The following is a 26,014-nucleotide window of genomic DNA, read 5'->3' on the forward strand; positions in this document are numbered from 1 at the left end:
CAATTTTGCTAACATCTTGGATGTGAGGTGGGACCTCAGAGTTGCTTTAATTTGCATTTTTCTAATTATTAATGATTTGGTCGCATTTTCTCATGCCTATTGACAGCTGATTTTGGCTATTGATAGCTTAGATTTCTTCCTTAGAAAATTGTTCTTATCCTTTGATCATTTACCAGTTGGGAAATTGCTTATAAATTTGAATCAGTTTCTCATCTATCAGAAACTAGACCCTCCTCTGAAAAATAATTTCTTCTAACCTCTAACCTTCTAACCTCTAATTTGTTTATGATGTCACCCTTTGTGTCAAGTCACGTATTCATTCAGAGGTTTTTTTGCTATATGTGGTGAGATATTGGTCTATGCCTGCTTTCTGCTAGATTGCTTTCGAGTGTTCCCAGAAATTTTTATTGAATATGATTTTGTTCTTATCTTGGTAGCTGAGATCTTTGGGTCTACTAAACTTCAAATACTAGACTACTGTGTTGATTTTCTTATGATTTTTGTGTATTTAGTGTGTTCTACTCATCTACTTTTCTAATTTCTTAACTAGTACCAAATGATGAGTACCAGTACTACTACTATTATAGTTTTACTGTCTATTTTTCCTTGTAACTCACTTAGCTTTTCCTTTAAGTACTTAGATGCGTTGCCATTTGATCCATGTGTGTGTGTGTGTCTGTCTGTCTGTGTCTGAGTGTCTGTGTATCTGTGTCTGTCTCTGTGTCTTTGGAATATATGGTGTTAATTCATTATCTTTGGTACATTTCGGTATGCTTCTTTGTTTATCTCTTAAACAAGTCTGTATTTGTTGTTGACTTGTTTGAGATCATAATTGCTACCCGTGCCATTTTGAGTTCAGCTCAACCATAGTGGATTTTGCTCTAGACCCTTGTTTTAACTCTGTATGAATATCTTTTAAATCCATTTCTTGTACACAAAATATTGTTGGATTGTGCTTTTTAGTCTGTTTTATCTTCCATTTTATGGGTGAGTTCATCCCATTGACATTCATAATTATGATTGTTAATTTTGTATTTCCATCCATTTTGTAATCTTATTCTTTTTCCTAACTTTACTTCCTATTTCCTCTTCATAGAAAAGAGAATGGTGAGAGAGGAGTGTGCTCAGCACAAGTGCCCTCTGCTTGATGTAGTTGACTAATGTCCCATGCCCCTCTTCTCTTTACCCTGTACAGATTAGATTTAGACTTTCTAGTATATAGGTTAGAATTTCACCAGGAGTCACTAATTCTTAAGTACATTCAAACTAATATGATATTAATCTGCAGGACCTTTGAGAGCTTTTAGGTATTCCTAAGAGATAGCATGGTATCTTGACATGGAGTAAGGAATTAGGAGAAAACATATCTCTGTTCTATTTTTGACTTTAGTGTTGATTTGTTTGGATTTGGAAAGGTAAATGTTTTACAACCTGAGATACACATTTTAGAGTTCTGAATTTAATCTTGGCCCAGTGGAATAAAAAAATATATTAACAAGACCTAAAGAGAGAATGGATTGACTGGTCTTTTATTGCAGGTGGTTATGTTAGCATATTTTATGTTATTCCCAAGGTTTTTGTAAACCAGAAATTTATACCTTTTTCTTCTAAATTTTTGTCAGATTCAAGCCGTTTTTCCCATTTCAAGTCGCACAAACCACAAAGGAGGAAAATGAACATCATTTATACATACAACAATTTGGACTTACAGAAGGCCGCCTTAAAATTACCCTACTAGAATGTAGCAGGTATGTTTTTCTGTCATTGCTGAATTTCAGCTAAGATAAATGAGGTAAATAATATTTAAATAATATCTGTACTTACCCAATTTTGTGCTAATTTATGCTGCTTCATCTGTTATATTACTATAATCCTAAATTTAATCTCATGTTAAAATAATTCTTTTATTTTATGAAAGTCTAAGTAGCTTCCCAGAAAACAGGATCTGAAAAGACAATATTTCTAGGGAAATGTTCACCAGAAAATTTTGTGTTATGAAATCCTCTTGGTAGAGTTTGAGATCCTCTCCTGCCAAACTAATGTGAATGTTAATTATTGTTATTTGATTTGGTGAGTGGGGTACCCCAAATTTTTTTTAAATAATTTGAAATAATCCGGAATAGAGATTGGGAACTAATAGCCAGGATTAGGGATTGAGAAACATTACCCTTGATGCATCTGAAAACACAACTACTTATTTTAAAATACTGACCCAGGAGAGAGATTGACCTATGTTGGCTGCTTTGTTTAAATATATAAAAATGTTCTAGGGGGAAAAATTAGGGAAACTTTCTACCTCCAACAGCCCATCCTACTTTTGGACAGCTCTAATTGTTAAGTGTTTTCCTTATATAGAGCAGAAATCTTTACAACTTCTGTCGCTTTTAGCAAAGTGATTCAATGGTAAACTATAGCAAGAACACTTGATGTAAAACATTTTTGTCAGTCCAGGGGCACATACCCCCCATGCTCACCTTGTCCCTTATGTTCCCCATGCTCACCATGCCCCTCATTCTCTCCCTGGGGAGAATAGGCTTAACCAAACATAAAGTACAATGTTAGTGAGGTATATGTGGGCCCAAGGGTTACCTTGTGACGTCTTCCTCTGAAGATGTTTTTCTTCCTTGTGTGATCCTAATGAAATTCATTCCAGGGCAAGCTGTCAGTGATGGAATCACTGCTGCTGCTGAACAGGCCCACCTGGCCCATGATATGATACTTTCTCTTAAAAAATTCCTCTGAGTCTTTGCAACAACCTTGGGCACTCAGGATTTCTCCAAGGATCTCATAAGCAGGAGGAATCAAGGTAGAGGTCTGGACGAAACATCTCTAGGTGTCCCGTCATACCTGGAACACACCCAAATCCTCTGGGCCCCCTAAAACAACACAGGGTACCCACAGTTTCTCCAGGAATCCCTGTATCACCTGGGAAATTCCAGCTGAGTGTCCATACTCATCCCTCACTAGACTGAGTAGGCTTATTTTAACAAAAAGAGAAAGATCAGGTAAACTCCAAAAGAGATTAAGTACTTGGAGTTGATTTCTCTGTATCTTGAGTTTTATAGGTAAGCTGTGACAGGTGAGTTTTTGTCTAACCTTGCCTCCCTGACACTTCCTAAATTTTTCCCCTTCCCTCTCCTCTCTTAGTATCCCTTTAATGTGTTGTTAATGTGTTGTTTTCTTCCATTTGAATATAAGCTTCTTGAGGGCAAGTGATATTTTGTTTGCTTTTATGTGTATCCCCAGCATTTAGCATGGGGTTGGGCTTGTAGTAAGCACTTATTAAATGCTCTGTCTAGTCCAGCAAGCAAAGCTCAGATTACCTTAAGAGAAAAGAAAAAAAAAACATACATGAGCTATTACAGTGTACTGGACACACTACTTGTGATTGTTGGAAGATCTTGGACAGATTTCGATACATCAACATTCAAACAAAAGTTATCTCAAAAGAATAGGTTTGAGTTTTAAGGGAACACACTGGAAAAAGAAACTGACCAATAGCAATCTAAAAGAAGAGGAAAAATGCCAGTTTTTTCTAATGGATCATGTAAAGCTGTGGTGTATAAGAGTCCCAGGTGTGAATCTTTCTAGTGGGTCATTTTAAATGTTAGTGACACCAAGATTATGTCAGATGAAGACCCCATGTATAACAGCCCCATTGGGGGCTACTTTGTCTTACCTATACCCATATTCATTAGAGTCCCCAGAGTGGTGGTTGCTACTTACTCTCTGGTGTGCCAACCCTATCTGGTGTGTGTCGCATTGACATCAGCCAGTAGCTTGAATTAGTATTTAGCAAAGAAATTTACTAAATAAGAACATTTCATACTAAATATTTCCTGCATACTCTCCTCTTGTTCCTTCCTGGGGAGAGTGGACTCAAGTTCAAAGATATCCGGCACCTGCATGGGGAGCACGTGTGTCTGAGGGGCACATCTCAGCTCCTAGTCCCGGAAGTTCTTTTCTTTTTTCTTAGAATTCTCATAAAATTCCCCTTGCTGTAGCCCCCCCCGTGCTTTTTTTTCTCTCTTAGATTGTGTTACTCTTTGTCATGTTTCTTAATTCTCTTACTGGTTATAAATTCCTTAATGTTAGGGGTTATCTTTTTTATCTTTGTATCTCATGCAGGTCTTTCTTGAATGAGTCTATTGTGACAATAAATCTATTATTATTGTAATAATAAATTAAATTAATCTACTGTAAGCAGTAACTTCATTACTAAAATTACTTGTATGTAACACATATGCAATGCATAAAAACAATCTATTGCATCATAAATTGCTTAAAATTAATAGGGTCACCATCATAAAGCTTTAAATTAAATATTTAATATCAACTTTACTTGCCTTAGAACTTAAGAGGTGTTTCAGATCACTTGTGGCTTTTAAAGCTGGCCAGAGAGGTTTGACTTGGTATTTTTTTTTCCTCTCAACAAAATTCTAAGACCATGGGGCCATAGACTCAGGGACCTCAGAAGCTCTTTAGTCCATTATCTTGATTTTACAGATCAGATGAGGTCTAATGGAGTTAAGTAGGCTGCTAAGTATACCAGAGCCAGAGTTTCAATCCTGCTTCTTTGAAGAAGATGAACATAAAATCGTTTTGGTGATTTTGAAATAGCCCCAAGAATAAAGCTCGAAAGACTAGGAAGCTAACTCTGGGAATAAAAATGAAAAGAAAGGATGTCATTTTGTGTTTAGGGTAGAGGATTTTGTTTGCATCTTTTTGATGGAGTTTAGAGATATCTATTCACACAAGCAGTCAAGATTTCCTCTAACTTCGTAGCATTCTACCTTTGATTCCTAATTTTAACCTTTGCCTGTTTTCTTATCGTTATTAGCAGTAAAATCCCTTAGAAACACCTATTGAGGAGTACTAAGCTTATTATTTCAGAGATGGAATTGTATTTAGAAAGTTGGAAACTTGTATCCTCTTAAACTTTTGGTGGAATAAAAACCATGAGAAGAGGATTGCAATGGTTTACCAAAGAAAGAGACCTTTAGATAGGTGGAAGAAAGGAGGCAGCTAGGTGGTATAGTGGATATAGTTGGTAGAGTGATGGACCTGCACTCAGGAAGACCTGAGTTCAAATCCAGCCTCATACTTGCTTGTTATGTAAATGCTAGCTTTTGTTGTTTTTATTACTCTAATAACGCCCCCCCCCCGGCCCCCCCACACACCCAACCCCATAGTACCACATCATTTTGGGTGTTACATCTGTACTTTGTAGGAGCTATCACATTAATGTGTGGATGTCATTCTCTAGTTTAGTTCTATTTGTGTCAAAAGACCTAGAAGAAAAAAAAATGGCTTCAGTTGAGAGTTTTACCATTTTTTCCCTTTGGCCCCAGGCGTAATAGCAGAGCTTGGATACATATACAGTAGTATATTCCTTTTTATCCATCATCAGAGGCACAGAGTAAGTTCTGGATGTTATCAAAGAAAAAAAATTACTGTATTCTCCATTTAAGCACCAGTCTTCTAGAGATAATTTTATTTAATTTAAGACTAATCTAATTCCAAGTCATTTCTGACTTAGGGAGCTATCTAAAATGGACATGCCCTCTGACATATTTCTTCTCCAAGACAATTTTAAGTAACATTTTTAGAAACACAGAAGAGAAAATCAGGATAGTGTAACAATACAGTTCCTAGTTGAATAACCAGGTCTCTATCCCCTTCTTCCCAGACTGCTATCCTAGAAGAATTAATAGGATTCTCCCAAATACTTATATGGAGGATGCAAAATGAATAGGGTTTTTTTCCCCATGGAGTAGATCCCCAGTACTGTCCCTTCTAGTGTTTGAAGGAGGAGATTACCCTTAGATGGGTGAATATCTTGTCAGTTACAAGAATGGGAAAAGGCAGTGTTGTTCTTATCTAGTGTTATCTAAGTTATCACTCTTAATCGACTAACCGATGAAAGACCCTTTCCCCTTTAAATTGATTGAAACTGGGAAGTAAAGAAGTCTTTTTATTAGTTTGGGTAAAATATCCTTTCTCATTTTTTTCAGTGTTAACAAGTACGATTTTTTAAAAATATACTTCCACAATATTTTCTGACAAATACTCTATTTAGTTGGCTGGAAATGGATATGACGTTGTTCAGTTGTTTCAATCATGTCTGACTCTTTGTGACCTACCTTGTCTAGGGTTTTCTTCTCAGAGATACTGGAGTGGTTTGCTATTTCCTTCTCCAGCTCATCTTACAGATGAGGAAACTGAGACAAGCAGGATTAAGTGACTTGCCCAGGCTCACACAGTAAGTGTCTGAGGTCAGATTTGAACTCAAGAAGATGAGTCTTCTTGACTTCAGACTGGGCACTCTATCCACTGTGCCACCTAGCTGCCCATAGATATGCCATACCTATACAAAATAGTTTCAGTGTCTGAGGCTTTTTCAAGTGTTTAGGATGCAGCTAACTTCTCTTCTCCTCTCCCCTCCCCTCTTCTCCTCCCCTGTTCATAGTATTTCACTTGGTGATCTAATCAGCTCCCAGGGATTCAGTTATCTTTATGAAGATGATGCAAAGACCTTCTTATCTTGCCCTGACTCCTTTCCTAACCTTCAGTTTCACATCTCCAAATACCTATTGGACGTCTCTACTTGAATGTCTCATGGCCATCCTAAACTCAGTATGTCCAAAATCAAATCATTTTCCCCACCCCTCTTTCCCCCCAAACCTTTTCCTCTTCCTGCCTTCTCTAATATGGTGAAGGGCACCATACTTGCCACCTGGTGTTATCTTCAGCTTCTCACCCCAACCTCATCCTCTATATCCAAGGAAGGCCTGTTGATTCCACATTCAGAACGTCACATGTATGCCTCCTTTCTTTAATGCATCCAGCACCTTGGTGTTGGCCCCTGTCACCTCACGTGTGGACTCTTGTAATAGCCTGCTCAAGTCCATCCTCCATTGAACAGGTCACCGTCTCATTCAGTAAAGCCTGGGTGGTGCAGTGGAGAGAGTCCTGGATCTGGAGTGAGGAAGATCTGAGTTCAGATCCAGCCTCAGACACTTACTAGCAGCGTGGCCCTGGGCAAGGCACTTAACTGTTCTCTGCTTAAGTTGTGTCATCTGTAAAATGAAAGTTAATAGTAAGAGTCTACCTTTCAGGCTGTGAGGATCGAGTGAGGTGACCTTAAAGCTTTGGGTCAGTGTCATTGTTACTGTTATCATTACTGTCATTATAGGTGCTTCCAGGATCCCGTTTGGTCTTCCAAGCCTTTCCTAACCTGCCCCCCTCCTACCTTTCCAGGCTTCTCAGATCTTACGATACAGTCTGCGATTTAGTGACGCTGGCCTTCTTGCTCTTCCTTCCGTGAGGCCTTCTGTCTCCTGGTTCTGTGCATTTTCACTGACCATCCTCCATGCTTGGGATGTTCTCCTTCCTCATTTCCACTTTCTGGCTTCTTTCTCTTCCTTCAAGTACTATCTAAAGTCTTGTCTTCTGCAGGAAGCTTAATCCTCCCTGGCGTAACTCTAATTTACCCTTTGTGTGTCGTTTGCATAAAACTGTTTGCCCTTTGTCTCCACCATTTTATCATGGGCTCCAGGTCTGTTTTCTAGCCTTTCTTTGTCGATATGCCTTTGTAATGTGTGACTAGCACATATCAGGGACTTAAGAAATGCATGTTGACCGAGTAAGCACTTAGTAAATGCTTTTTCATTTATTCAGAACTATAATTTTAAGACTATATGTGAGTATACACTACAATTTCAAAATACAATGTTAAATTCTTACAACATTTAGGAGGAAGAGAGCTTCTTTAATATTATTGCATGTAATATGTTACTGAGTAAAGCTGTAATGACTAATTTTTCTATTAGCAAAGATCAATTACATTTTGAAAAAGAGCCATGGAAAGACTTGGAAGGTGGATACTCTTATTTTGAATTAGCTTTCTGTAATGAATGGACTATAGTTTCCTGGGTTATTAATTTTTAAACATACATTTTCATAATTCATCATCTCCTCTTTGAACAAAGACCTGTTTAAAAATTACCAAGTTTGTCAGAATGGTACATAGATCAATTTACTTTCATTATCATGGGGTTTTCTATGAATGTCTCATTTTGTGATTTTTAGAAACTGGTCTTGAATAAAATGTGGAGCAGATAATTTATATATCAATACTTTTGCCTATCTCCAATGCCTTTATTATATATCGTGTGAAAATAAATTGAATCTTTTTATTAGCAGTAATTTTACAGTGTACTTCTATGAATGGCACCCAGGCTCTTTTCCTAAATTGTTTTTATGAGTTCAGAACAGATTTTGGCATTGGAAGAAACATAAAACATAGGTAGCTAAAGAAAATAACCCACTGTCCCAAATTCAGTAGTGCAAGTGAGTGTCACAGATGGACATTTTCTCATGCTTATTGTGGCCAAAACTAGTTTTAAACTTGTTTTTTTTTAATCATTTCATATATGGGCAGTAGTGTAAGTCTTTTCAACTGAATGTTAATAAGTTATGCTTTGATGTAGCTGCTATAATGTTGTTTTATGGCGGCTTTACCAAATTGAGTTGCTGGGGAGAACTGGAATTTTGAGTGTTTTAAAATGTGCACTTTTCACACTTAAACTATTATAGCATATGCTCAGTTGACAGATTGTATGTAGAGAAACCAGCCTAGCCAGTTCAGAAAGGTTTATCATCTAGATAGTAATATGCCATAGCCCTGGCTAGTCTTCACAAACACAGCTGTCAAAGTCAAGACCCAACCCAATTAAAATGTAATTGAGAGATTTTTTTTCAATATAGATAAAAATACAACACAACATAAATAGTGTTAATTTGTGATTTTCCAAGTTACTATGTAGCTCCAGGGATATCTTTTTATCTGAGTTTGACCACTGTTTAAGACCATCTATCAAGATATAGAGGCTTTGACATCAGCATCAGTAGAAGGATGATGAAATTATAAAGTGTTTAAACAGTGAAAAGTTATATCACAACAGAGCACTTAAAATTTTAACATTTTGAAAATTGATAGTAAATGGGTTGGGAAAACGTAGATTATTTTCTTCATGGAAATTTTTTTTGAAACTTCTATGTGATATGTTAAAAATTAGTTTATCTCCATTAGATAAGTGGTCAAAGGATATGAACAAACAATTCTTAAAAGAAGAATTGTATGGTATTCACAAGCACATGAAAGAATGCTCCAAATCACTAATAACTAGAGAAATGCAAATCATAACAAGCATAAAGTTATTTCATCTCCCACCCTGCAAATTAGCAGAAATGACCCCAAAATGGCCATAGGCAATGTTGGAAGGATTGTGGGTTGATAGGCACACTAATATATTGTTGATGGAGCTCTGAATTAGTACAACCATTTTGGAAAGCAATTTGGAATTATCTAAATAAGTGATTAAAATGTCCATACCCTTTGACTCAAAGCCTCCATTACTTGGCTCCTATCCCAAGAAAAGTCCCCATATATACCAAAAAATATTTATAGTAGCACTTCTATATGATAGCAAAGAATTGGAAACAAAACAAGTGCCCACTGACTGGGGAATAGCTAAACAAATTGTGATATAAGAATGTAATAGATTATTGTGGGTAGCTAGGTGGTACAGTGGATAGAATGTTGAGCCTGGAGTCAGAAACACTTAACTTCTGAGTTCAAATGTGGCCAGAGACATTTATTAGCTATGTAACCCTGGACAAGTCACTTATCCCTGTTTGTCTTAGTTGCCTCATCTGGAATGAGCTAGAGAAGGAAATGGCAAACCACTCTAGTGTCTTTGCCAAGAAAGCCCCAAATGGAGTTATGGAGAGTCAGATATGACTGAAGATGACTGAACAACAACAATGGTATACTACTATTTTGTAAGAAATGATGAATACAGAGAAGCATGGGGAGGGCTGCATGGACTGATGTACAGTGAAGTATGTAGAGCCAAGAAAACAGCCAATGACTGCAACAGCACAAATGGAAAGAACAACCATACCAAAAAAAAGAAAAGTGAATGTAGCAAGATGATAAAAATCAAGCATGACTCAAAAGAAGGGAGATGAAAGGACACCCCCAACCCATCTGCTCATGGAGGTGGGAAGTCCACAAGTATTGTTCATTGCACGTTTCAGACTTTTTCTATGTACTGAATGGTTTTGCCAGTTTTTCCCTTTTTTTTCCATTATATGGAATAGTTCCCTAGGAGGATAAGAGGGAGGAATACTGGGGAAAACTATAAGTATGTAAAAAACTAAAGCTATTTAATAAAAAAACCACTAAAAGAAGACTTTTTTTAAAAGCCCTACTAGTCTAAATCAGTTGAAACATTTCTCATATTTGAGATTTGTCTCATACTTTTCCCTGTTTTGATTGCCTACAACTAAATTAATTTTTCTTGTCGTGAATAAGGTATATTAAACAACCTTATGTTGGTGTTGAGAGGGTAGAACTGATAATGTTATAAAGCCTCTGTTATATATTTAGTTATAGGATCCTAGGACAAATGCTAGAAGGGTTATTTTGGGGGGGTTTTGTGGGTTTTTTGGGAGACAGTTGGGGTTAGGTGACTTGCCCAGGGTCACAAAGCTAGTAAAAATGTCTAAGGTCACATTTGAACTCAGGTCCCTCTGATTCCAGGGCTAGTGCTTTATTCACTGTGCCACCTAGATGACCCATAGAAGGACTGTTAGATGTCATATAGTCCAACTCCTTTTTTTCATACATGTAGAAACCAAGATATAGCCATCTTAAGTAATTTCTGCAAGGTCACACATGTAGTAAAAGTAACAGTTGGTATGTGAAACTAGGTTCTCTGAAAATAAAGCTTCCATAATGTGTCATGTTTATATGTGGAGCACATTACATTCCAAAGGACAAATAAGCTGTGTTATATGAGTTCTGTTTTACTTCTGATATATTTTTTTCTTATATTTTTGCTGTTAAAAATAATCACTGAACAAAATAAATGACTTGAATATGCATATTACAGAACGTTGACAGAATGTTGATCTTTCCTTTTTTTTTTCTTCTGAGCAAAACATTTTTTTTCCATAATATGACCTTTATGTTAAGGTTGCTTATTCACCTGGAGCTTTTTGTAGCATATCATGGAACTTGATGGTCTAAACCAGTTTTCCGCCATGCTGTCTTTCAGTTTGGTTGAAGGAGAAGTCCTTCTCCTAGTAGTTTGTAATCTTGGGTTTATTGAACATTGGCCTGTTTAATTTTTAGTTTTGTAGATCTAATCTAAACTAATTTTTCTTTTCTAATTTTCAGCCAAGTTTTGATGATAGTTTTGTAATATTCTTTTTGTCTGGTAATACTCCAGCTAGGGAGCAGCTGAGTGGCACGGTGGATAGAGTGCTGGCCCTGGAGTCAGACCTAAGCTCAAATTTGACCTCAGACACTTCCTAGCTATGTGACCCTGGGTAAATTACTTAATCCTGTTTGCCTCATTCTCCTCATCTATAAAATGAGCTGGAGAAGGAAAAGGCAAACCACTCCAACATCTTTTGCCAGGAAAACCCCAGTGGGGTCGTGAAAAATAAAACACATACCTTTTGGGTATCTTGAATTGGATGTCCTGTAGTCATCTCAAACTCTACGTATTAAAAACAAAACTCATTTGCTTCCCCCGCCCCCATCCCCTCTTCTTTCCATTTTCCTATTACTGTTTAGAGTGAAATGACTGAACAAGTATTCCAACACTGCAGTGGATCTGTTATTTCAGCCTAACAGTGCAGGTTACAACAAATGCGTGCCTGTTCATGCTCTCTGATCTCTGTTAGTGTCCTCCCTTGTGTTTAACATAAAAGTCCACCTCAATTGCTAGGGCCTTGATCACTTTCTCTTGGCATTGAGTGAAGATTTGAGAGGCAAATTTGTTTGATGTCAGGAACGTCTTCCTAACAATATTTACTGTCCAAAGGTAAAATGATATGTCTCCAGGTGTTGAGTCTCCTTTCCTTGTAATCTTATTCCATAAGATTTTTGCTAATGAATTTATATCCTAAAATTGCCTAAATCTTGGATGCCTTTTCTCTATACTTAACAGGTAGAACAGGTATTTCCTGACTGAGGACTTTTTAGATTTTGGGGGGGGGTGGTCTCCTTAATTCTAACAGTTTATAGACATTTATTAAACTTTTCTACATCTTGTTTTAGGTGTTGGTGTCTTTTTTGCTATCCATTCCCTACTTTTTGGAGTGAATAACTTGTTTTAGTAGATTAGAGTTGTTTTCATTGCACTCCATATTTTTTATTGAACTTTTTTTCTGTTCTAGCTTTGTATTAATTTTTATTTTTGGTTTAGCAAATTGGTCATCTGACCGCAGATAGACATCTGAGTCAGGAATGACTTCTGCATCATTAAATTTCCCTGGCTTCAAGTCTAGCACTCTTATCTACTATGCAGCCTTAGCTGGATAAATATTTGTTTATATATAATATTTAGGAGCAAGCACTAACACTAAAATTTTTGGTTCGGAAATTTTGCATCTTTATTTAAGGTGAATGTTTTTCAAAGACCCAGTTAAGCTGGTAATTTATTTGTTAAGTAATTTAACTTTCTAGGTATTTCTTGGGATCCATGTAGTATGAAATACATAGCTGATAATGAGGATTCAGATTTTTCCCCTGTAAGAAAGAGAACAGTAAGAGGTTGATTTTAGTCATGAGCAGTTTTGATTTGGAAAGCCTTCTAATTAAATTAGAAGAGGTTTCTTTGTTCCTGAGTCAGTTGTAGACCATGTTCAGACCACTAGTCTGTTAGGTCAAAAATAAATAAAGCCAGAAAAGAGAAAAGGTGGCAGTGAAAGTTGTTCGAAAACTAAAGATCAGTGGTTTCAGACTCAAGTTTAAACAGATCCTAAGGGGTCACACGTTGACTTAGAAAATCACAAATTAACATTATGTTTTATTGCATTTTTTTTAGTTTTGTTAAACATTTCCCAATTACATTTTAATCTGCTTTAGGCCCAGACATTTGACACCTGGTGAGATTACCTAGAGAAGTTTTGAAATCTTTTGTGGTCTTCTAAATCTTCTATTTAAAGATAATATAGATCCAAATATTTTGATATGCATTAGTAGTCATCTTAAAATCCTGCTCCAGTCCTGTGGGTCTGGTTTACTTGTACTTGCAGATAAATTATACCAGCATGCTGAAGTTTTTTGGAATTGTCTTCTTTAAAATTTTTCTAGGGTACAATCAAATTATTCTCACGTAACCACGTTGATTTTGATTGAAAGCTGCTTTCTGAAGAAGTTCCCAATTTGAAATTTCATCAGTTTTAATTTGTTAATCACTTCCTCCCATGTTACATTTCAAAATAATAGTGTTTCTTGGTTATATGATTGTTTTTCTGTTGCACTTGACTGTAATGATGGATTGCAGTTTACATTCTTCCTTTGCCAAGCAACAGCCTGTACCTGCTGTGTGCCAGACCTAATAAAAGGACTTAGGGTACAGAATTAAGTTTTTGTATTTTTAAATACCACACCTAGAAATGTTGCTGTTCTCATTGTGATGTTGGCTTGCAGTATATTTGGACTTAACACATTTCTAAAAATTAACTGAAAAATCTGTTGTTAAAAAACATGAATTTTAATGAGGACATTATACCTCGTAATATTTCAATATCATACTATAAAATTAAGCAAATATTTTAAATATAATGTTTGTACTGTAGATTTAGTGCCTGACACATAGTAGGCACTTAATAAATTTTTATCGTATTGTACTATATTAATGCAAAGTTTTACACAGGAAGATATTCACCTCCCTCTCCCCAATTAATAATTCGTTCCTTAAATATTCATTGAGCATCTGCTTCACCAGCACAAGGCAGTATATTGTTAGTTGCCTGTAAAGAACTTAAAATCTAGTTCAGACAAGATAAAATACATGGAGACCAAAAGATAAATAGTAGTACAAAGGAATAAGTGCCAAAAGAGTTGTTCAAATAGAACTACTATAAGCTGTCATAGGAGGGGTAGATCATTGAGCTGCATGATGAGGGAAGAGATTAGGTTTGAATTAGGTCTTGAAGGGTAAATGGGATGTGAATATAGTAAGAGAAGGTTATTGCATAAAGTGAAAAATAGGCTAGGTGCAACAGGAATGCTTAGGGCTCATTTGAAACACAATGTATCACTCTAGCTGAAGTTGTAGGTTTGTTTGGAAAGGTTATTTGGGGTGAGGTCACATGGATGTCTTTGAATGCAGAGTTATTTAGTAGACCATGGGAAACCAAGGAAGAGTTTGAATAGTGAAGTGGTATAATCAGGTAGAAAAAAAATCATCCGACAGTAGATGTTTTGGATAAATTAGGTGTAGAATAGAACCTGGAAGAAGAGGGATCAGTTAGATTTTTAGGAATTGGGAATTAGTTGATAGAGACCTGAAATATGGTGATAGTGTAATAGAAGTGAGTGATAGCATAGTAGAAGTGGCATGAAAGGGGAAAACACAGGAGACATTACATTAGTGAGGAAGAATCGATATGATTTGTTAGTAATTGCAGATAGGATGAAGAGAAAAGGGGGAGGAGTCAAAGAGGATGCCAAAGTTTTGTGCCTGGATGCTAGGAAAAGAATGTACCAATAAGTAAAGATGGGATTAATCAAGGAGTAGGGGGAATTGCTTATGTGTTGCTGGATTACTTTTTTTTGTCAGGGAGAGTATGGACATGAGGATTTATGTTGAGTTTGAAATGATGAAGGGATGCTTGTGTGTTGTGGTTTTCCCTTGTTCTCGAAGAGAACCATGACATCAGGAAGATAATGGAATACTTAAATCCCTGCATGATTGAAGATAGAGGTAAAAATGTCTGTAGTCTGAGGACTTGACCTTTTATAAGAGCTGGAATTGTAGGTATAGATTTGAAAGGTAGATATAGATATATTATAGATTGTATATATATTTAAGCCATGTAAATATAGATATATTGTAGATTGTATCTATATTTAACCCATGAGACTGAGATTTCCAAGGGAGAGTAGAGCTTTGTATACCTGTTTATTTAGATTCTAATCTTTTAATATCCATGCTTCTGTCAGTTAATGTTTCACACACTTATAATGTCTGTTTTACTCTTCTCTCCAATAAAGTTTAGCAGTCAAATTTGTTTTTATTTTTATTAGTGCCAGGTAGTATTTGCTTGATAATTTATTGCTTCTGGAGGCAAACAGTCTTAAGAGTTTGAACTAAGAATTAATTGCCTTTTCTCAAATGTTTAAGTCTTATGAAGTAATGTAAATATTTCTTTTTTGTTTCTCTGCTTTAAAAATAAAAGCAGATGGTGTATTCATAGACTGTGAAAACTTATATTTGCTTTTTAAAAAGATTTAGTTTGTGTAATATCAATAACTACTTGTTATTCACAATGGGTAGTGGGGGGAAGGTCTTTCCATACTTGTTCCTCCACTTTCTTGTTTAGCAATTGTGGTTTTCCTTTAGTGGTAGAAATGTGTGATGATGATGATAGAGATTTGACTATTCCTTATACAATAGTCTTCAAGCAGTTATTTTTAAATTTTTTAAACTAATATTATCACCTTTTGAAATAGTGATTCAACCAACTTTTTAAAGACTTATTTAGAACCCTATTCAGTTAATATTTGATACAACACAAAATATTTCAAATGTCACGATAAATATACCTTATAAGTAAGTTCATGACAGTGTGTACATGACACATTTCAAGAAACTGTGTAATTACCATAAGTGGAATAAGTCAGCATCTGCTTCAAAATACATATGTAATAAAGTAATACAGTAAATAGTAAGAACAATAAGAAACTCCTCAGAATTTTTCCTCAGAAAGGTAATTGAACAAACATATCCTGTTATTATAAATAAAAATATATACACATACATATACAAATTATATATGTATGCATGTATGTGCATTTGTGTGTATATATGTATATACACACATATATATGTTCCCCCCCCCCTTTGTATTGCCTTACCTCCATGATGTATTCAATATATATGTCCCTGCTCTACCTGATAATGACTCCACACCATGAGTTTTCTCATAAGCTCAGGTACCTCTACCCTGGTTGTAACCTGCATTTCATATGTTCATTGTCGGGGTTCCTCTGTCCAGGGGCCCCTACAAATTGGTGCATCATTGTATATTCTACACATCTCATGCTAGATGCTGGGATACTATTCGGCACTTTGATCTTTTGCTAACTGTGGTATTCATTCCAAATGTGTTTTGAGTGCAAAGCATCAAACAAAGTACTTTAGAGGTATACAAAGAAGAATAAGGAAGAGTCCTTGTCCCCATGAAAAAGACATGATAAGCTGAAAGTTCTATAAGAAAGGTATAGAGAGGAAGGAGAGCTAACTTGGCACATCTGAAAAAAGCACGGACAAGCTTTACAGACAACCGAAAGGGTAGGACAGCCAGGAGAAGGAAGAGGTTGACGAGTGACTGCAGCTGACATTTGGATGATCTGAGGATTATAGATGCAGAGCAGACAAGAAATTCTGAAGTCATCTAGTGTCATTTTGCTTTCATCTTTTTTGCTTTGAATTTCACCTAGTTAGTTTGCTAATAATGAAACTGAGGCCCAGGGAGGTTAAATGACTTGCCCAAGGTTCTACTGGTAGGAAAGTATCATGGAATTTGAAGCCAGTTCTTCCTGTCTCCAAAGTCAGTACCCTAACCCCCTACTATTTCCTAACAGTTAGAGCTGTCTTAAAGTGGAATGGCCTAACTCAAGAGGTAATGGGTTTTCTTTCCCTTGTTAGAGATGTTCAAATGAAGACTGAGGGAATACCTGATAGGGATGTCGTAGAGAGGGCTTCCTGTACCGGTTGGCTTAGATGGCCTCAGGGATCCCCTTGCAGTCTGGCTTTCTACCCCACAACTTGACTGAAATTACTTTTACCAAGTATCTTAGTTGCTAATGCCAACAGCCTTTTCTTATCTTTCGCCTCTCCGCAGCATTAGATGTTGTCGATCAGCCTTCTTCCTGAATATTTTTTCTTCTCTGAGTTTTCATGACATTGCTCGATCATATTTCCCCCACTTACCTGTCTGACAGTTTCTCAATCATCCCCCACACCCATGCCTGAATGTACCTCAGGGTTGTGTCTTGGGTTCTCACCCATTGACACTCTGAGTGATCTCATCAGTTTTCAAGGGCATAGATTTCATCTTTATGCAGATGAATCCCAAACCTTCAAATCCAGTTTTCATCCATTTCTTGGGTCTAGTCTCACATACTCAACCACCTGTTAGACATGTCCAACTGGATATTCCATAGGCTTCTCAAAGTTGTGTCTAAAACAGAACTTACAGTCTTCACCCCTTGAAGTACCCTTCTTCCTATATTCTCCATATTTTATCAAGTACCACTCTCCATCCAGTCAGTCAGGGTCTCAGAATCATCCTTGATTCTTCTTTGCCCTTTACTTTCTTGACTCCAGCTAACTGCCAAATCTTTTTTGTTCTACTTGAATCTGTCCCCTTCTTTCCACTCACATAGCCTTCTAATTGTTCTCTCTTCCACATAGCTGCAAAACTGATATTCCTAGAACATGGTTCTGATTATATTTTCCTATTCAGAAAGGTCAGTTGTTCTTTATTGCCCCCAGGGTAGAGGTTCTTAACCTAGAGTCCGTGGATAAGGGGTTTGGCATAGGTATAGAAACTTGGATAGGGAAAACATCGTATCTTTATTTTTACTGACCTCTAACTGAAATTTAGCATGTTCTTCAATTATTTAAAAATGTTTTTCTGAGAAGGGGATTCATTGGCTTTACCAGATTGCCAAAGGAGGACTGAGATACAAAAAAAGTTAAGAATCCCAGCTCAAGGGTAAAACAAACTTCTCCCTTTCACATTTAAAGCCTTTTATGATCTGACTCCTGTCTATCTTGAGTTCACATTGTTTCCCATCCTGCATTAACTCTATATTCCAGTCATATTGGCTAACTTGCTTATGTACGTCCCTCTATATCCTGCCTCCTTGAATCTTCATAGACTCTATCCCTAGAATGCTCTCATCACATAATGTCTCTTGGAATCTCTAGCCTCCATCCTAGGCTTATGCTCAAGTGCCACTTCCTAAAATTAGGCCTTTCAATCACCACCTCCCTTGCTCACTGGTTAGCTTTTTCTTCCCTCATGAAATTACTTTTAATTTGCATTATGTTTATTTTGTATTTGCTTATCCTCTATAAAATATGAGCTCCTTGAAGACATAGACTTGTAATTCTTGTTTAGTGTCAGCAGTGCTTGATACACACAGTAGGTGCTTAATAAACTGTCTATTATATTGAATTGACTTTTGTCAGGGAATCATTGAAGGTTTCACAAAGGAGCTGGCCTTTGAATTGAGGCTTAAAGGATTGTCAGGGATTAGATAGGTTCTTACCAAAAGGCAAAAGCTAGGTTCTCACCAAAGAGCCTTGCTTTATTTAATTTTCCTAGATTAAAGCAAATTTTATAGAAATATTTAGCAATGTTTCTTTTTATGTTGGAAGTTAATATGAATTCTTCATCAGCTAGACCACAAATGATTTCATGATTTCTCTAGCTGGCTAATGTATAGAAGACTGCTTTATATGGTTCATTTGATCATTAACTATTTTTACCAGAGAGTGGCAGCAGAGTCCAGCTGAGTGAGCAAAATGGAAAAAAAAAAAGGATATATAATCCCTGGTATTTTGTATTTAGATGGAAAATAATGGCTATTGTGAGCATTTAACCTGCCACATTGATCATACTTTAATGTTAAAACCTGAAGCACCAGCCTCACAGATTCCTTGTGACTAAATGTTACATCTCATTTCATTCTAGGATGTTATCTATTTCAACACTTAGGTACACCATGAAAATGGTGAAGGCTTTTTTTTTTTAATTTCTAGCTTCCTCTTATTTTTCTAATATGTTTTATCTCCTCAAACAGTTGTGTAACAGTAAAATATTCACATAGACTTTAAGAGACTAACTCTCAAAATCCCAATTATTCTCAAATTAATTCTTTGATCTGGTATATACATACTGTGATTTCAAAGATAGCATAGAAGTTAAAAAGATTAGCAGTTTTCACGTATTCCATACTTTTTATTTCCTTTAATGCCAAAAGCACAGTAATTATTACATTGTGTTACATTTACAATTCAGAAATTCTAGTTTTTATGAAGGAAACACAGTGTACCTGAATGATATGAAAATTTAAGCATTTCTTTAGTTCTTCACAGTCCAGGAGCCACTATGATTTCTGTGTGAATAAAGCGTAGCTACCCTAAAAGGAACACTGATAGTCAAAAGATTCTTCCAAACAGTACCAACCCCAGATACTATTTTTATGAAGAATTTGAGTCCCCCCCCAAAAAAAAACAACTTTTAATTGTTTTTGTGTTTTTTTAAAGTGAGAAAAATAATCTCTCAATACTTCAGGAAAGGTAGGCCTGTTTAATTTTTCCCTTTGTAGTGGCTAGCATAGTAGCTTCCTTGAACATGGTAGCCACTTAATAAGTGCATGTTTATTGAATAAATGATTGATATGACTCACCTTAGTTGGAGTCACTACCTTAGCTGTAAAAGTAAGTAATACATTTTGATCCAATTTAGCTTTTATATATGTATGTGAACTTTGCCTAATTTTGGTTGTATATCTTTTTTCCACTAGAGGGTGCAACAAGAACTTGATTTGAATTTTACATTCTGTTTACCTAAACTAAAAATAAAGTGTAGGATTGTGTGTGTTACTGTGTTGAGTACTTTATGGATGTGTGAAAGATTTGTAAAAATGAGCATAACTCCTCTAATAACCCATGCCCATTTTTTCATTTTTATATTGCAGGTTACTGATTTTGGGGTCCTATGAAAGGGAAACAAATATTCATTGCACGCTTGAGTTGAGCAGTGGTGTTTGGGAAGAGAAACAAAGGAGTTCTATTAAGACGGTAAAATCTCTTTATATAGACCTACTTTTAATGTCAATGTTGCTATGGATCACTAAAATAAATTGATCAGAAACAGTCTTCAAGTTAATTACCTTTTTCCTTTGTGCCCTTGATTCTATTAGTAATATCAAACATATTTAGAGTATGTATGTGGGTGCATGTGCATAGGATCAGAGAGATGGTTTAGAGGCTAGACCATAGGGTGTGGAATCAGAAAGACAAGACCTTAAATCCACCCTCAGATAGTTACTAGAGGTGTGACCTTGGGCAAGTCACTTAACCTCTTTCACCCTTAGCTTCCACATCTGTAAAATGGGGATAATAATGCACCTACTAGACAGGATTATTATAAGGATCAAGTGAGATAATATATATTAAGTGTTAGGAATTGTTATGAGGATCAAATGAGATAATATGTATCAGGTGTTTTTTATACATTATATCTATATATGTCAATGTTATTATTGTATCACATATAGAGTATTCATAATGAACCATATGAATATATATTATTGGGTTTGCTTGTATGACAAACATTATCTTATGTGAGATTCCTTCTCAAAGTGTAAAGTGTAATGATGTTATTTTTAAATGGAAAAATTGGACAAGAAGAGCTGTTCATCCAGGGTCCTTGAAAATCTGTTATTGGCCCTAAAAATACAGTGCCTGGCTTCCATTCCTTAGTTGCTTGTGTAGCAAATAGCACCATGTTTTATTATCTTATAGTGTAAGAATTTCAGACCTTGTACAAAAGAAACTTTTAAGACTTATATTTTATGCACGTATTTTAAGTTATCCAGTTCTGAAAGTAATCAGTTATTAATTGCCCTGTTCTAGTAGGCTAATGGCTATTATTCTGAACTGTTTTAACATATCTGTGTATTATCTATAATGCCTGTGTTTCTTGATATTTTATAGTAGCATATTAAGACCAAAGCACAGCACTCTTTATTACTGTGTATTATTTACAGAATTACATGGTTTCCTTTTTTGTGGCTAATTTTTATTTTATTTTTTTTCTCAATTACGTGTTAACAAAACATTTTAACATTCATTTAAAAAAAATTCCAAATTCTCCCTTCCTCTTTCCTCTCTCCCTTGTGATTTCCTTTCTAAAAATTCTTCAGGGTTTTATATTGGAAATAGAAGAAATTGCTTTGAAATAGAGGAGGTACTTATAATGTCAAGCAAGAAATTCATGTTAAGACCAATTTAGTTCTCATACATGTGATGATTTTGGTATGTAAATTGATTATGGATTCTGTATAGAAACTTCAAAATATCTTAAGTGTATATTTTGTCACTGTATAGGTGAAAAGAATCCTTAGCATCTTAAATGACTTTGAGGCCTTTTTAAAAAACACAGTCTTTGAAAAGTATTTCTTTTTAATTATTTTATGAAACTGTAGGCTTATGGTCTCTCTTTTCATGTTTATAATGAAACTCCAGTGTGATTCATATTTTTAACAGTTGGTGGCAGTATCACCAAGCCCATAATTATATCTTAGAAACAGAAAATATCATTTCCAAATAGAGGAAAAGTAGTCATCATCAATATCACAGTATCATCTCATTCAGAGATATTTTAAACTAATAATTGAGAAGGAATTCCTATATTGGAACCACAGTGAGAGGTTTTAGGAGATGCTATATTGTTTGGAAGGTGGTCTTGCCATCTTTTACTTGAAACATAGCAACACATGAGCCCATCATAACCCACAGTGGATTCTTGGTTTCCATGAAGACAAAATGACATTTAATTTTCATTTTCAATTTAAATTATTCCTTAGAAAATAACTTCCCCAGTGAATAGTTTCTTGACTTTCTTCAAGGATGATTTCATCTTTTAAAAGGTAGAGGAACCACCAAAGGGAGATTCATTTCTAGATCTGATTCTTGCCAATAGGAAGGAAATGGTTCCTGGGATGAAAATAATGGGAATCTTGGAGGGGGGAGTAGTCACTACCTTTTAGGAGTTTCTGACAGAAGAGAAGAAAGTCAGGAATCATTTAGCATATACCTTAGGTTTGGTGAGAACAGATTTCAAAGGATAAGTAGAACCAGAGGAAACATAGGTCGGGCCCAAGAGACTTAACATCCTTTGGAGAAAGGCCAGGAGGGATCAGAAGCCTTCAAGAATGAAAATCCCGCATGCAAAGATATATAATTTTGGAAAAGAGAAAAGGGGGAAATTGTCTAAAGAAAGTGAAATGATATAGAGAGTATTTAGCAACTAAATTTCCTCAACCCACAACTGTGTACAGAAGATTAAAGCAAGAACAGATAGCAGGAGAGGCTATAGTCTTATGAAGTATTATAAGGGCATGGTATTACAAGGGTAGGGTTAAGAGTCATAAATCTCAGAATGAACTGAGGCTGGCAAAGAAAACTAAGGACAACAAAAAGGTTTTGTTTTTTTTCTTTTTCCTCAAATACTAGATTGCATGAAAGTGGAAACTCAAGGAAGGAATAAGACTGCTGCTCAGTATGAGAGATGATAAATACTGACACCAGAGAAATCAGAGCTGTTCAGCCCTTATTTTGCTTGTGTTTTGTCTTTTGTTTTTCCCTGCTAAATGAGAGTAACCTTTGGAATGGAAAGTATAGGCCATAATGGCTAGTAAGTAAGGAAATAGTAATAGAGCACTTAATTGCCCTCTGTATGTTCAGATTCTCTGTCCCAGATCAACTACTTCTTCTGGTGCTGAAATAAATAACTGTGTTTGGGGGGAGGTGGGATTGTTTGAGCCATGGTTGAGGATGTCAGCAAATGGGATAAAGGCCTCAGAATTGGAAAACACCATATATATTGTAGCAGGTTTCAAAAAAGGGGGAAAAGAATAGAATCTACATACTATAGGCCCTTGAACTTGGCTTTGATTCATGGAAAAATTCGAAAATGTATTACTAAAGGAATGAAATGGTTAATGAGAAGACACTGGGATCAGAAAGAGCCTTTATTAAGAACAGGTTTTGCCACACTAAACTATTTCCATTTTTGATGGAGTTACTAAACTAATAGCTTAGGAAAATGCTGTAGAAGTTAGGAGAGCATATAATTCTTGTAGGAAAAGTAGTTCAGTATCAGATGGGAAGTGTAGTGCTTGGAGGGATTTGTGCGTGGTTCTGGACTCTATTTTTTTTTTTTTAGTTTATTTTAAACTTAAATACTAAAACTTTAATACACAGTAAGAAAAGCAAAAAAAAAACATTGTGAACTTAAATACAAAATAAGAAAAGAAAAAAAAGCATTGCCATGTGCACAGCAGAATAAGAGAGGATTCAAAATATACAGCAATAAATTTGCATTTCAAGGAAGCCTATATAATAAACACTACACACTATGTTCCAAGCTGTCCGTCTTTTTTTTTTACTTCCTTATAAGTTTTCTTTTGTCCTCTACTGTGCACTTTTTACGTTGTTCTTTTTCCCCCCTTCCTCCCCCTCCTCTCCACCCCTGAAGGCTACAGTTAAGTGTGGATATATATGTCCCCATTATTTCCTGTACCACAGCAATATTCCAACCTTATACTGTCTAGTTACTTTAAATAGTCTAAAACAATATTGATTATTATGACTGACATATAGTGTAGTTTTCCCTAGTTTTCTCTTTTGATTACACCTATTTTAGCTTTAACAATGTCTGAGATCATGATTACTACCTCTGCTCCTTTTACCCTGACAAATCCTACTCCTGATCTTTATTTTATGTTTGTGTATATCTCCTATTTTCTATCCCTCCTAACTGCTCTACTTTTCTTCTCTACCTGCTACTTTGCCCTCCTGTTATTTAATCTGCCCCCCCCCAAAGATCCCTCCCTTATCCTCTTCTCCTCCCTATCTCCTTAACCTTTTATTTCAGAATACTTTTATTCCCTTCTAGATACATATGTATTGTTCCCCTTTTAACCGATGAGAGTAGGATTCCAGAACTAACAGCACTTCTCCCCGACCTAATTCCTCTGTGTCAGTTCTTCCTCTTGTACCTCATTTGTATAAGATAATTAATCTTTTTACCTTTTTAGAATCACATCATACTCAGGTCTACCCCATTCAAACCACCCAATTAGTAATGACAATCTTAGGCATACATTTTACATTTCCTCATATAAAAAGTGAAGCCTATTTTTGTTTTCAGTGACTTGGAATTATTAACAACAACATTGATGATGATGATATTTAGCATTTATATAGCACCTACTGTACACCAAGCACTGTCCTTAATGCATTACAGAAATCTTCTCTGATCCTCAGAACAACCCTGGCCAACCAGGGTCACACAGCTAGTAAATGCCTGAGATCCCATTTGAACTTAGGTTTTGCTGACTAGACCCAGGCCTCTATCTACTGTACCACCTGGCTGTCCTGTATAAAAGGGATAAAAGCATAGTTGACACATTTATCCAGTTTGCAAATGACACAAAGTTGGGAGAGAAAGCTAACACACTGGATGGTAGTTTTTAAAAAGAGCCTGACAGGCTATAATGCTGGGCCAAATCTAATGAGAAGAAATTTAGTAGAGATAAATGTAAAGTCTTAGGCAGATTTTCAAAATCGGTTTTTCAAATGGAAGATATAGGAGGCATGCTGAGATGACAAAGTACCAGTATGTCTGAAATAAAATCTGAGGGCCTTCATGGACTGCAAACTCATCATGAATTAGTAGTGTGATAGGGCAGCCAAGAAAGCTAATGTATTCTTCTCCTATATTAATAGAGACATACCTTCTAAGGAAGAAGGAGGTGATAATCCCGCAGTATTCTGTTCTGGAGTATAGTATTCGTTCTGGATACCACAATTTAGGAAGCATAGATATTGGTAAACTGGAGAGGATCCAGAGGAAGACAATAATAGTGTTGAAGGACCTCGAGCATGTGCTAAATGAAGATTGGCTTGTAGAACTAGGGATGTTTAGCTTGGAGAAGAGGAAGCTTGGGAGGAAGGGTTTTTTTTTTTAAACTGTCTCTTTTTAATCACCAGAATTTCTCCCAGTATTCTTCCCCCTCCCCCTCCCAGAACCATCCTGTATAATAGAAAATATTTTTAAAAAGGAAAAAAGACAAGAAAAAAATCAACAAAACTGATCAATATATCCAAACAGTCACATCAGATCATTGCAGAAATCGCACAGTATATGCAATGAGCACACGTGTGGACCTCTCACTCTTGGTAGGGGATAGGTTAGAGATGTCTTATCTTTTCTTTCAAGCTATACTTGTTCTTCCTTTTGCAACATTCACTTGATTCTGTTTTTGATAGTTCTTTTTGTTCACATTGTTGTAGTTTCCATTGCCTGCAAAATGGTTTGGTCAATGTTCTCCTGGTCTGTGCTCTGGTCTTTACCCAGGAAAGGGCCTCTGCTTCCCTGCAGCCACAAGTGCTAGTACTCCCTTTGGCTCTAGGATTTTAACCAGTGTCCATGCTCCCTTGTGACTGATCACAGATGCTCCTTTCTGTCCTGAAACTGTGACCTAGAACTATGTATAGGCAGCAGAATAGCCAGTTAATGCCAACAAAGGGTCCCCTATATTCTCTTTCTATCCAGTTGTCTGATTCTCTTATTGTCTCTGGGCTGAGAGCTCCCTAAGCTGCTGTCGCTGTTGCTGCCACAGCCGCTTCTCAGGCCCACCACTGGTGCTCCTACTGTTTTCAATCTAAGCCACTTCCTATCCCAGTGTCATAGACCCTCCTGCCAGCTTCTTAAGTTGTCTTAGGCTGGAAAAATGCCTCACCCTGACCTTTTATTGGCTCTGCCGCTTCAAAATTTGATTTGAGACATTCTTTTAAAATTGTTTGGAGGGAAATGTTGGGAGAGTTCATCTGAGTTGCTGCCTCTCCTCTACCATCTTGGCTCCACTTTGCTCTTATATCTTATAGCACAATAATATTCCATCACAATCATACACCACAACTTGTTGAGCCGTTATTCCCCATTTGATGGCCATCCCTTCAATTTCCAATTCCTTGCCACCACAAAGAGTTGTTAAAAATATTTTTGTACCTGTAGTTCCTTTTCCCTTTTCTTTGATCTCTTTGGGATACAGATCTAAGGAGTGGTATTGGCACCTATTATATCTATATGTAAGACATGGAGAATTGTGGGGAGG

At 36.2% G+C, this 26,014-nt stretch overlaps 1 protein-coding gene across 2 annotated transcripts in view; it reads left to right on the forward strand.

Annotated features, from left to right (window-relative positions):
• The window catches only part of PDZD8 (PDZ domain containing 8), a 105,674-nt gene that overhangs the window by 39,617 nt on the left and 40,043 nt on the right, over window positions 1-26,014 (forward strand). For both annotated transcript variants that reach the window (XM_036737160.1, XM_036737161.1), the window contains exons 2-3: window positions 1,623-1,748; window positions 19,805-19,907. In XM_036737160.1, coding sequence (XP_036593055.1) covers window positions 1,623-1,748; window positions 19,805-19,907 — 229 coding nt within the window. The remainder of the gene's footprint in view (window positions 1-1,622; window positions 1,749-19,804; window positions 19,908-26,014) is intronic.

Source organism: Trichosurus vulpecula, chromosome 8 (assembly GCF_011100635.1).
Source record: "Trichosurus vulpecula isolate mTriVul1 chromosome 8, mTriVul1.pri, whole genome shotgun sequence".
NCBI classification, from domain to species: Eukaryota; Metazoa; Chordata; class Mammalia; order Diprotodontia; family Phalangeridae; genus Trichosurus; species Trichosurus vulpecula.